The 12,412-nt window shown below is 40.8% G+C and overlaps 1 protein-coding gene across 1 annotated transcript in view; it reads left to right on the top strand.

Moving 5' to 3' along the window:
- The window catches only part of FRMPD4 (FERM and PDZ domain containing 4), a 487,363-nt gene that overhangs the window by 467,879 nt on the left and 7,072 nt on the right, over positions 1-12,412 (top strand). Inside the window, exons 12-16 of the mRNA XM_090063719.1 lie at positions 1,463-1,589; positions 3,371-3,460; positions 4,017-4,199; positions 9,839-9,977; positions 11,105-12,160. Of these exons, the coding sequence (XP_089919845.1) occupies positions 1,463-1,589; positions 3,371-3,460; positions 4,017-4,199; positions 9,839-9,977; positions 11,105-12,160 (1,595 nt within the window). The remainder of the gene's footprint in view (positions 1-1,462; positions 1,590-3,370; positions 3,461-4,016; positions 4,200-9,838; positions 9,978-11,104; positions 12,161-12,412) is intronic.

The raw sequence follows: 12,412 nt of genomic DNA, 5'->3' as shown, positions 1-12,412 counted from the left end.
CATAAAAATAGCTTCCAAAAATAATACCTGAAACACGGTGGATAAAAAGGTCTTTGTTGTTGTTTAATGTTTAATTTACCTGCAGCACTTCCTTGAAGCTTTCACACTCTGCCTTGTAGCTTTTGCATCTCAGGGTCATGCTGTGTAAAGCTTCCTCTTACTGAGTCTGCAGAGGCAGTAGTTTCAGATGAAGGCATTTGTCTTCTGGTAATGATGCTAGAAACAGACCACAGTTTAATTCCAATTGTGTGTAGGAGAATGTAGAGGTCATGTTTTTAGGAACAACTCCCAGTAAAACAAAATAAAATAGATAGGACTTGTAAAAGGAATATCAAAAGTTATTTCCCCCTTTAGTTAAAAACAGAAGGAAATTAAATTGCACTTAGCATTATATTGCATTGTAGTTTACATACTTTCAATGCACTTTTAATTTAATCCAAGTTAGCAATGACCATACCTGAAAAACACCTGTTTTAAACCTCTCTTCCTTCCCTGATTGACACAGACCCATGAACACTGGCCTAAAGGCCTTATGGACTCCCAGAAAGGATCCCAGTTACTGTCTGGAAAGCAACACTGGTAGCTTTTTGACTCACAACACTCACTCAACAACTTACACTGTCTGTTACATCTGGCTGAGTTCTGCAGCACCCCTTTAAGGAGCACAGCACTGCCCAGACCCCTCTCAGTGCATGAAAGCTGGGAATGACATGATGAAGTTGCCTTGATGGTGTCTTCCCACTGCCAGTCTCACTGCCCACTGGAGATACAGATCTCAAGAGTGAAGGAGGAGCCCCAAGGTGGCCTTCCCCATCTCATTTCGGGGTTTGGTGTTGGCAGGTAGTACTTTGAGGAGTACCACAGAAGTAGTAGAGACTTACCTTGAGGAGGAAGTACTGTTGTCATATTGAACATGCCTGGTGCATACTAGCAATTGCACAAGATATGTGTGGGGTTGTGTGGCACATACACTACACCTAATATGCTCATGATATAACTTGAAATGTAGGCCTAGCAGTGCGTTAATAAATTTTTAAAAAATCCTAAAGGAAAGCAGGTATAGCAGAGCAAGTACAACCTATACAGTGCTTAAAAATGTTTCTCTTGGGAAATGTATAATGTGCATATTGGGGCTAACCTGTTTTCCTGCATTTATCTATGATTTGGGTATGTGGAATTAAAGAGGGAAAATGATAGGAACTATGGAATCTCTTTGGAGTGAGGGAGAGGAGAGAGATTTATATTTCAAATGTTAAAAGCATACTTTTTTTTCTATTCAGTAGTATATAGTGTGAGTATTTTGTGAGTATAGGCAGTAATATGTCTTTGTTATTTCAAAATTGGCTTTTACCACCTCTCTCCGTGCCTTCATGATCTCATTCACAGTCTCACAGCCATTATCTAAGTGTAGATAAATAATCAACATAGAAATGTGAAATTAAAGATATGCCTTTTATTTCAGAAAAGAATGGGGATTAGAGACTTTTCTTCCATCTGCTGTGCTGCAAAGCATGAAAGAAAAGAACATAAAGAAAGCACTTTCACACCTTGTCAAAGCAAATCAAAACCTAGTTCCTCCGGGTAAAAAGGTATTACATTTGCATCTTAATTGGAAATATATTTTAAAAACCAGAGAGGACTGCATGCATGGGAAATGCTTAAAACTAGTCCTTTGGAGAAATACCTAGCAGGTATATTTTCAGAGACTGTAGACTTTATAACCTTCAGAACCTATTATCCCATTCCCAAGAACAATTTCAATTAATTAATTATACCCCAACCAAGCCATCTTTCTATCTTGGAATGGTGAGAAATTTACTATTAACCCCCAGGGTACGCCCAGGATTTTTATTCATTTAATGCCTGCTGTTAATGGTGAACTTCTTGGTGGAAATATGTCCTCTCGTCCCGATGCTCTGCTGTGCTAACCTGCAAGACTGGCACAGACAGATAACTCTTTCATGGTGGGACATGATGATTTGCTCTGGCTCTGCAGGGTAAAGCAACTCTGGCTGGCAAGATGGTATGTGATAAATTATCTTGCTTATAGTCACTGAATTTTCAGTGATGCTATAAAGTTCTTACCTATGGTTTTAAGCCATTGCTTCAACTGGAAACAATGTTACAGGACATATCTATGGAAAATGTCTGTTGCGTGTGTAGTGTTTTTAGGCAGCAGGATGATGTATTTTCAGAACGGGAAAAAGCCCATGTGCCTGATCTAAAATCTGCTGAAGTGAACAGAGCAATTCCATTAACTTCACTGGGCTTTGGATCCGGCTCTAAGTGATGATTGTAAAGCAACATTTACTTTAGTACCAGTAAATGTTAGCTGTTAACTGAAAGCTAATGGCTGAACCCTTACCTGGACAAAGTAATATAGCCCCTTTATAGAGTCAAGACAACAACTGACAGGTGTCAGCTGGATGTATTTTATCCTAGTAATGCAGGTTTCTTGAATAAATTATTGGTGCTAGATTTTGAGCCATCAACAGTGATGTACAATAACCTGCACCTTCTGCAGCAAACACAGCAGTGAATGGGGGAATAAAGACAGAGTCAGGTTTGAATTGCATGCAGAATACATTTTTAAAAGCTGCAGGATTTGGGCCTAAATGATTTGGATGAACTGAAAAAAAAAATCCTCTTTCCCTCTTCATTCTAAATAAATATTCTTGCCTTAGCTGATTTTTTTTAAGGCATTTCACTCTGTTTGCCCTAATTAATAGATTATTAGGCAGTACATGCTATATGTTGCATGTACTGCTGCATAGTAAATGTGTTCCCTATTCGTTCTCTGTTAAGTGTAGTTAAAAATGTGACTAAATTTTTTTTTGGTTCAAAAACAAAACATTTTACAAGCAGTGGAAAAAGGTCAGATAAATTCCTATATATCACAAGTGTATAGCAAAGTGGACTCTTTGTATCTGATCCTGGGAAATTCTTAGACATTTTATTCTCTTTCAAGCTACAGAATGTTAAAGAATTTACACTGACAGTGATTAGGAAGAGAGAGATGCAGTCTACCCTTGAAATCCCTCAATGAGCAGATGTTTAGTCTGAGTAGTCTAACGTTTTCTCTTCTCTGGAACGGTTCCAGTGTTCTTACAGTGCCCTGATATAGCCCATACCGAATTCCCGAGTACATCTTACCAAAACAAAATAAGACTTTAATTTTAAGACTGAAACTATTTATTCCCTCATCAGGAAATCAAATGTATAATGCTTTACTTCAGACTGATCGAGGCCATTCTCCATAGGCTATGTATTCATAATTTATTTCATCCATTTGTTTGTGTTGATTTCTCTCAGCCCATCTTACTTATGTAATAAATATAATATTATGTGCAATTTGCATCCCTTTGCTCAGCTGTCTGCCCTGCAAGCCAAGGTGCATTATCTCAAGTTCCTCAGTGATCTACGACTGTATGGGGGGCGTGTCTTCAAGGCAACATTAGTGGTAATTATTTTTTCCTTTTAAGTTCTTGATCATTTTCTCCAGTAAATTTGGAAATGCTGGACTGACATATTTTCTTTGAGGACATTCAAGTCCAAATCTCATTAAAAAATAAGAAAATGTCAGACCAGCAGCACCCTGCTCTAATTGTTCCTTATGAAAATGTATTCTTTGGTATTCAGTTTATCGTCTGGCAATATGAAGATAATATTCACTTGGCAAATGACACATGCACACAATGGCAACAGATTAAAGATTTTGAGATAAGAAAAAACCTTGGTAATGAAGTTCTCTTAAGAAATATATATCAACATTCACTCATATGCAAATCACAATACAGTCACTTTCCAACAAAGTAAACTGAAGTGTGATAACATTTCCTTTCTCCATTACACACAAATCTAGAGAAGTCGTGTATTTGATTTTTCTTTGTCACCAAAGAATGTAGTAATTCATGGTAAAGAAACTGTGCAAATTGAGAGAGTGATTGTTGTTTATGCATATGTGTGATATGCAGCAATTACTGGGTTTCTTACCTTTTTTTCTTTTAATTTTTCAGCAGGCAGAAAAACGTTCAGAAGTGACATTGTTAGTTGGGCCACGGTATGGTATCAGCCACGTAATAAACACCAAAACAAATCTGGTGGCCTTGCTAGCAGACTTCAGCCATGTGAACAGGATTGAGATGTTCACAGAAGATGAAAGCAGTGTTCGAGTTGAGCTGCATGTTTTAGATGTGAAGGTAAGCTGGTGTTGGTTTGTACAGACTTGTGCTTCTAAAATAATGCTGCTTTCCTTTTTCTTTTTTGATTTAAATATCCTGTAGAGATAATATTTAGAGAGCTGTGGAGTTGATTTTATTTTACAAGTTTTCATGCCTCCCATGGTGCAAGAAATTATTTTAGAATTGTTTTAATCAAACTGAATACATATTATTTCTTAGAGAAGGAGAGGTCTTAGTAAATACAGCACTGGACTGGACTTGGAGGACCTGAGTTGAATTCCTGGCTGTGCTCTTGGTCTACTAGGTGACTTTGGGCAAGTAACTTCACTACTCTGTGCTTCGGTTTCCCCAGATGTAAAATGGCAATAATGGTACTGACCTCCTCATGAAGCAGTTTGAAATCTACAGATGAAAAGTTCTATATCAAAGATGGACATTATAGGAACCTAAGTATCACTGCACCGCTTTCGACCAGTGTTCCATCTAATCCAGGATCACATATATAGAATCACCTACAAAGAGAGTGCCTGAGACGCTACATTGCTGTAGCGCCAAGCTATGGTGACATAGCGTCAGCATGCACTAAGTGTGATGCCGCCACTACTGTTCAGTAGGGTCAGAAACAACCCAAGTACCACCAGGACTATGTAGTACTGCGGGTACTATGCAGTCATTTAATACTTGCTAAATTACCAACTACTCAGTGGGTTGCATGTGTAGATGCATTCGGAGAAAGTTTCTTTTTCTATAATTTTTTCTGCTTTTTCTTTACCTGTCTAATGTAGTTGTGGGTTAGGGGTGTGCAAAATGAGCCATATTCGATTCAGACTCGGATTTGCCCTGAATTGCAGGAGAGCGATACAATTTGTTGATTCGGAACACTGTCCTGATTCGATTCGGCCTAATCTGAAGATTTGATGCGCCTTTGGAGAATCAGCGATTCAGCCATAGACACAGCTTTAAATGTTTTTTCTACATACCTGGCACGGCTTGTGAATGCTGAGATGGTGGGACAGATGGAGTGTCCCACAGGAGCAGGGTGGAGGGGGTGGCAATTTTGCTTAGCTTAATAGGCTGCCTGGCTTTCCTTGCTCTGCAGCCTTTCCCAGCTTCTTAGTCACTCCTAGCCTTCAGCCTTGAGTCTCTTTATGAGCTGCCTGCTGCATCCCCTTTTTCTTGCCAGTCCCAAAAGTTTGGTGACCAGGAAGGGTCTGCTCCCATCTCTTCTCCCTCCACTGCATGCAAGTAACAGGGTATGCAGATATAGAGGGAGAAACTAAATGAAATTTCAGTTAATTTCCTCCTAGGATGAGTTTCCTTAAAAATCCCAGGTCCCTCAATGAGTCATTTTTAAATGACTCCATAAGAATCCCAGGTCCCCTCAACAGCTCATTGATTCCTTATACATTCTGGCTGATCTCTTGGGCCCCTGAACTGAGTAGTTTCACCCAATAGTGTATTTTTTTCCCATATACCCTGTGACTACTGCACAATAGTGTGATGTGGCAGGAAGCATGATGCAACACTACTGTGCAGTAGTCTTTGACTACTGTGCAGTCAGTATCATGAAAAACTTGTTCAGCAACACTACTGTGCAGTAACTCCACTACTGTGCAGTATAAACAAGTACTAAATGACTGTGCAGTAGTGACTGCACAGTCAGTGTCTCATGTAGTCATGGATACTATGTCTCAATTTCCTTGCCATTCTTGATACCAACCATATATAATATCTTTTTCCTCAATGAATTAGCAGATCACAAGTTTATTACTCTTCTTGTTGTTACAGACTTGGAGAACAGAGGGTGTTCACCAGCCTGTAAGTTTTCCTATTATTTTTATCATGGAGCATCACACTCAATTTACAATAGAACCATGATAACAGGGAAGCCAAACTCTGTTACCATATAGGACTACATGTTTGGAACAGGTACATATTAGTAATTGAAGAACTCCTCCAAAAATGTGACCACCCAAAGTGTATTATGATACTGGGTAGTCCCAAGAAGAGGCTGGCATTTGTTAGGATTTGGGCTTATGTACAAAAACTATTTAGTTAAAAAGTATAACAGCTGAGCCTCACAGCAGCATCTCAAAATGAGGGCAACTTGAACCACCACCTGTTTCCCTGGGGGTGAGTTGCGCTTTGTGAAACAAGAGGGAGTGGACTTTCCTAAGGAAGACATGTACAATCTAGATCTCTCTAGTGTAGCAGCCTTCTATGTCAGTTTGCCAGTCTTTAAAAGAAGAAAGAGGTACTATGAGCTTTAATTGATATTTACAAAGCACTTTAGAAACCTTGGATATAAAGTTCAGTTTCGGTCTTTATTGTTGATTCTTCCTTTAAGTAGCTTCTCAAGTGTAAGTTATTTCAAAGAAGTCATTAATAAGGGTTTGGTTGCTACAAGAATGCAAAATGGGTGAGAAGTAGGTTACAGTAATATTCCTGGCATTTGAAATCTCTGTGGAAATTACCTACTGCTGTTAATCTTCACAAAAAGTTCAGTGTCAACAAAGCATTTAAAATGTCAGCTCTTTCTAAAAGTCTTGCATAACAAGAATTGATTCACTCATCTTTGGATTAATAGTTTGTGTTATTTTCTCCCTGTGATTGAATGCCTTGCAGGAAGTATAGATCATTCCGCCAAAGTTCCTATACATGGGATCAAAATTTCAAACTGCCCAAAAACAAAATACTTGGCTCTCAATAAAAACAAATTTAAAAATGTCTGGATTTTTCCATCAAGCCTAAAACTATTCATGTAATGTACTACTGAATGAGGGTGCCAGGGAACAGTATTAACACCGTGTGCATTGGTTTACAATCCAGTATTATAGATCTTGTTCTGTGTTTGCTTTGTGTTAGACAGCTCTGATCACAGAACTTAGTTTCAGTCTGGAGAGCAATTTCATAGCTTTCTCTACAATAGTTGCCTATTTGCTAGCAGGCAGTTCTAGTAAAATGGACAACCATTATCTTCCCAAATATGTTACTGAAAGGGCCCCAGGTTTTTCAATGTGATAATGAGCTGTAATGTGGAATCTGTGACCAGTGGAACAGGATACTGCTAGGGGGACAGCCCAAAGAGTAGGTACAACCCCTTCGGGTATGTTTGTGGCTCACGGCAGTGCTGTGTTTTGGTAATCCATGCTGGTTCTGTGTGCACTACCTCTGAAACTGGGAGCAATGTTAGTATGGCACTGCTCAGAGTGTAATTAGCTCTGCTGGGAAATTTTTTTTTTCTTTTTTTAGTAAGGCAGGGGTACTTTTGGGAACCTCACATGGGCTAAAAATCTTATGGTGCTGCTATCTTTGTTCTAAATTATGAAAACACCTGGAAAATACCTACCTAAAAATGAATCACTAGAGCAAGTGTTGGGGATAAACTTAAGCTGGCATAAGAAGCAGCAACAGCAGCTCTCAGGACTTTTCATTCATGTAGTTCAAAGCTTTTACAAAAAAGGTTAGGATCATTATTCCTATTTTACAGATAGAAAAACTGAAGGCAAGTACAGTCTTCAATGGGATATGCACTGCAATCTTAAATTGCATGCAATATGTATAGAAGTGACAATTTTTGCCCAATTTGGCCACAGAAGGTAGTTTTTAGCTGTGACTAAACACAAGTGCACAGCTGTAGACATCTTGAAAAAAGGCTGATTGGGTGAAAATCTGACCCCTCATTGCATGAGGTATGATAAAGATATTTCAAAATGTAGCATCTTTTGTAACTTGTGTCTGCAGAGCTCCCAGCCTGTCACTGTTTTAAGATTGGGAGGGGGAGAGGGAGCAGAGGGAGTTCAATCTGGGGGGGGTTTCATTCCCCCCCACCCCTGAAGCTGGAGGACTCCTGTTCACCCACCCCAGCACCAGGTGGGGAGCCCCAAGAACAAGCTCCCACCTTTCCCTCCTCCCATTCTGAAAACAGCAGGTACTGAGCACTAGCAGAGAGCCATGGCCACTGTTGTGGGAACCTGACTGCAGACTCCCAGCAGGAAGTCTCCCTCTCTCCCCTAAAACCAACAGGGAACGTCTGTTTGGTCGGGGTAACGTTGTAACTCAGAACTCTTTGCAAAAGTTGTCGTGAGTTACAGTTGGGAGCTGCACTTCTGTCTGCACCCTGGTGATAGAGTCCCTTTCCCTCAGTGTGCTCTACCTCCACTGCCACCTCCTTACGTCTTGCATCTTCCCTCATCTCTGCTGCTTGCTTTTGCCATTTTGCTTCTCCTCACATACATCCTGCATAACGTTCTAGTTTTCTGGGAAGGTTCAGTGATTCTGCTTCATTAAAGTTCACCCAACTCCTGGAGTAACAGATTCTTAGCTTTTTGCTGTTACAGGCAGCCTCCGCTTACCACTCTTAATTAATTCCAGAGAAACCGAGCGCTAAGCAAAACTGCGCTAAGCAAAACCCATTTCCCCATAAAAATGAATGTAAATAGAGATTAATTGGTTACTGCCTTCCTTGCCACTGCCTCTGCCCACTTCCTGACCCACCTGCTAGCGCCCCACCCCATGTACCAGCCCAGGCTTGTGCTCCTGCTGCCCTGCTCTGGGACCCCACTGATCCTGGCCCTGGGCACTGGCACAGGTCCCACGCTCATGCCCAGCCCCACCTCACTGCTTGTCACTGCTGCCGCCTCTCCCCAGCCCCCTCGCCTACCTGCTGGCCTCTCTGGCTCCACTTGCCAGCCCGGGCACTGGCACTACTGCCGCCATGCTCTGGGCATCGGCCCCTGCCTGCAGGCACCAATGCAGGCCCCGTGCTCCTACCGCCCCACTCTGGGCACGGGCCCCTGCTCGCCCTGGCCACCAGCACAGGCTTGTGCTACTTGTCTCTGTCACCACCGCTTCTCCCCACCCTCCCTGCTCTCCAGCCTGGGCACCCATGCTCCTGCCACCCTGCTCTGGATGCAGGCTTCCACTGACCCCAGCATGGACCAGTGGAAGTCCGCAGGCCGCATGCTCCTGCCCCCCACCCTGGATGCAGGCCCCTGCCAGTCCTGGCCCCAGGCACCAGCTTGGGTCCCGTGCTTCTCCCCTCTTTTGCAGCCACTTGTCTCTACTCCCCTGTCCACGCTTCTGCTATCCTGCCCTGGGCCCTCATGCCTGCCCACCCACTCGCTGCCACTCACTCACCTCCCACTTGCTGCCACTGCTGCTTCTCCTGCCCTGCCTGCCTGCCAAAACTCCAATTCCACTGAGCGCTATAGCGAAACTGGTTGAGCGCTCAGCAGAATCGGGTATCAATTCTAAATGAGTGCTATAGTGAAATAGCGCTAACTGAAACTGCTTTAAGCGGGGGTTGCCTGTAGTAGTTTGGGGTATAACATGAATAATGCTATGGTGGAAAAACCTCTGCATAGGGTAAAAAGATCAATGGAGCAAGAAGCTCAAAATGCTCAGCTCCCTTTAGAAATCTAACAAAATTGTCAAACAAATTTAAAAGTCCTGTTACACATCTTTGATGCAATTCTGATGTTTTTAAACATTTGATATCCTAGTTGTCATTTTATATCATACATTTCAGAGATGAGGAAAACTAGTCTATTTCATTGATGTTTTATGAATATACTATTTTTTTACTCAAAGATATTTCATCAAGTGAGCTCATTAAGAATGAATAGCCTTAACCAAGATTTGGTTGTTCTTCCTAGCCTATTACTTTGCTAATGGAATCATCAGATGCGATGAACCTTGCTTGTTTAACAGCTGGATACTATAGACTGCTGGTTGATTCAAGGCGCTCAATATTTAACATGGCCAACAAGAAAAATACAGGAAATCGAGAAGCAGGTATTTCTTATATCATGCATTAATAGTTGTCATGTGTATACATAAAGGGTATGATGACTTAAATAAGGTCCACGAAGGCAGGATCTTATTGAAATAGGTGTAACCATACAAGGTAGAATAGATGACTAGACTGATGTGGCTGAGGGCCCTGCTACATGTTCAAATTAAAGCTGGATAGAAACCAAGTCTTACACATTTTCAAGCACTAACTTTATAGCTGGTTGGCTCTTTTGATAGCTGGATAGTCATTTTTCTTGTGATAATTACTTTGTACATGTAGCTCTTCTAAATTTATTGTGTGATTAACCAGTTTATTGTCATGTACTATACATACATGTAATGCGTAGCGAGGGCTTGACTGTTATAACGTTAAAGTTAGATTCATGATGTTTTAAAATTCAGCCTTTGATAATATCCCAAAAATAAAATAACACCATCTTGGGGACAGCTGCAGCCTCTCTGTGGAACATTGAGAGGAAAAAGCAGGAGATCTGAAGTGGGTAGATATGGGGTGTACCAGGAAGTGGGGAGAGGTTTACTATATGTAGAAGTGAATGGGCATTGGGAAACACAGGTGGGTGATAGCCAGGGAAGCAGAAGTGAGTGAGGTGGGGTGGAGTAGATTTTTGAAGTTCTGGGTATCTTTGGGAGAGTCTGTTGTTGTTCTGTGTCTTGTGGGTTGTTTTGCCTTTTATTGTAAACCTCCCTGAGCCTTCTTGGGGAGGGCAGCCTATATCTCTAATAAAAAAAAAAGAATGACGTCCAATATACTCCTAATGCCACAATGAAATAAATAAACGATAATCTATTTAAACAGTTATTTTAACATTATCTATATCTAGGAATATGAGGTGCTGGGTTTCTTTTAATGAGTCTTAAAATATAATTCTACCTAGCTTTTGTTTTATTCTGTAATCTTATATCATAAAACCATCTGGCTAAGATTAATTCTTAAATCTAAAACTCCTTAACATAAAGTAGAGATGAGTTTGGAAATGCTTTGACTGCTGAACACAGCTATCCTATTCAAAATACAGATTACACAGGATTAACAAATTATTATTATCAAATTGCATGGAGTGACTCCTTTGTTAAACAACTGTTGCTTTTATATTTTTATATTATAGGAATTGAAAGCAGAGGCAAGCTCCATGCCCCTGAGTGGAACTGTATACCAAAAACTACCACATTTGCAGCTGAAGGAGATCGAGAGGCCCATATTACTTTTGTGGACCCAAAACAGAAAATGGCAGATCTCTCTGAAAGTCCCTTATGTCAAAAAGACCACAGGCATCTGTACATAGAAAATACCTATAATTCAGGTGGATTTGATGAGCAGCTAATAAAGCCAGGTGGCCCCACTGAGACAGAAGCAAACAGAGGTTTAAATCAGCAGTCATTGCTGTCACTTTCAGGATTGGAACCAAGCAAGAAAGCTCAGGATTCACCAAGGGGAGCAAAAGTATCCTTTATTTTTGGAGATCACAGTTTGGATGGCATCAGTCCCCAAACTCTTGGCTATGAAAGACTTTTGGATGAAAGTCCAGAAGTGTTAGAGAAGCAAAGAGCTATTTATATTAGTAATGCCAATGATATGAAAGGTTTGGAATTGTCACCAGATGCTGAAAGCATTCAGTTTGCTGCAAATTCTGTTTACACAAGCATAAATGATGGCAAGATATTTGGAGCTGCAGAAGGGATAGAAGAGCCTTTATTGCATGATATTTGTTATGCAGAAAACACAGATGATGCAGAAGATGAAGATGAAGTGAGCTGCGAGGAAGATATTATGGTAGGAGAAATTAATAGGCCAGCCATTCTCAGCCTTTCTGGTTCTAGTGATGACATTATTGATTTGACCTCACTCCCCCCTCCAGAAGGTGATGATAATGAAGATGACTTCTTATTGCATACCTTAAACATGGCCATTGCTGCTCCTCCTCCTGGCTTCAGAGACAGTTCAGATGAGGAAGACTCTCAGAACCAAACAACACAGTATAGAGAAGAAAAGGAGCAACCTAGTGATCCAGGAACTGATGACATTCCAGTGTCACTCATTGATGCTGTCCCTACTAATACAGAGGGAAAATGTGAAAAGGGGCTAGATGATGCTGTAGTCTCTACTCTTCAAGCACTAGAAGCTTTGGCTGCTTCCGAGGAACAGCAGACAAATGACAATTCAGGTTCTTTTGCCATAGTTACATTTATTCATTGAAAATCATCCCATTTCATTCATTTGAACCATTTAGTGTTGGAAACATTCCATTCTCTATGTTTTTACCATCATTTACATGCATCACATTCCATGCTGTGTAGCGGAACTACCAGTATGTTGTTAAGTTTTTTTTCTCGGGACCTGTGCAATAAACTCAAGAGTATTCTTACAAGCATATTTTTATATTTAACGCACCCCATTTGCTTATCAGTTTATCCAA

This window comes from Crocodylus siamensis, chromosome 1 (genome assembly GCF_052110815.1).
Source record: "Crocodylus siamensis isolate JL-2025a chromosome 1, ASM5211081v1, whole genome shotgun sequence".
Taxonomy (NCBI): domain Eukaryota; kingdom Metazoa; phylum Chordata; order Crocodylia; family Crocodylidae; genus Crocodylus; species Crocodylus siamensis.
The sequence above is the reverse complement of the archived record's forward strand: the minus strand, read 5'-3'. Positions and strand labels throughout refer to the sequence as shown.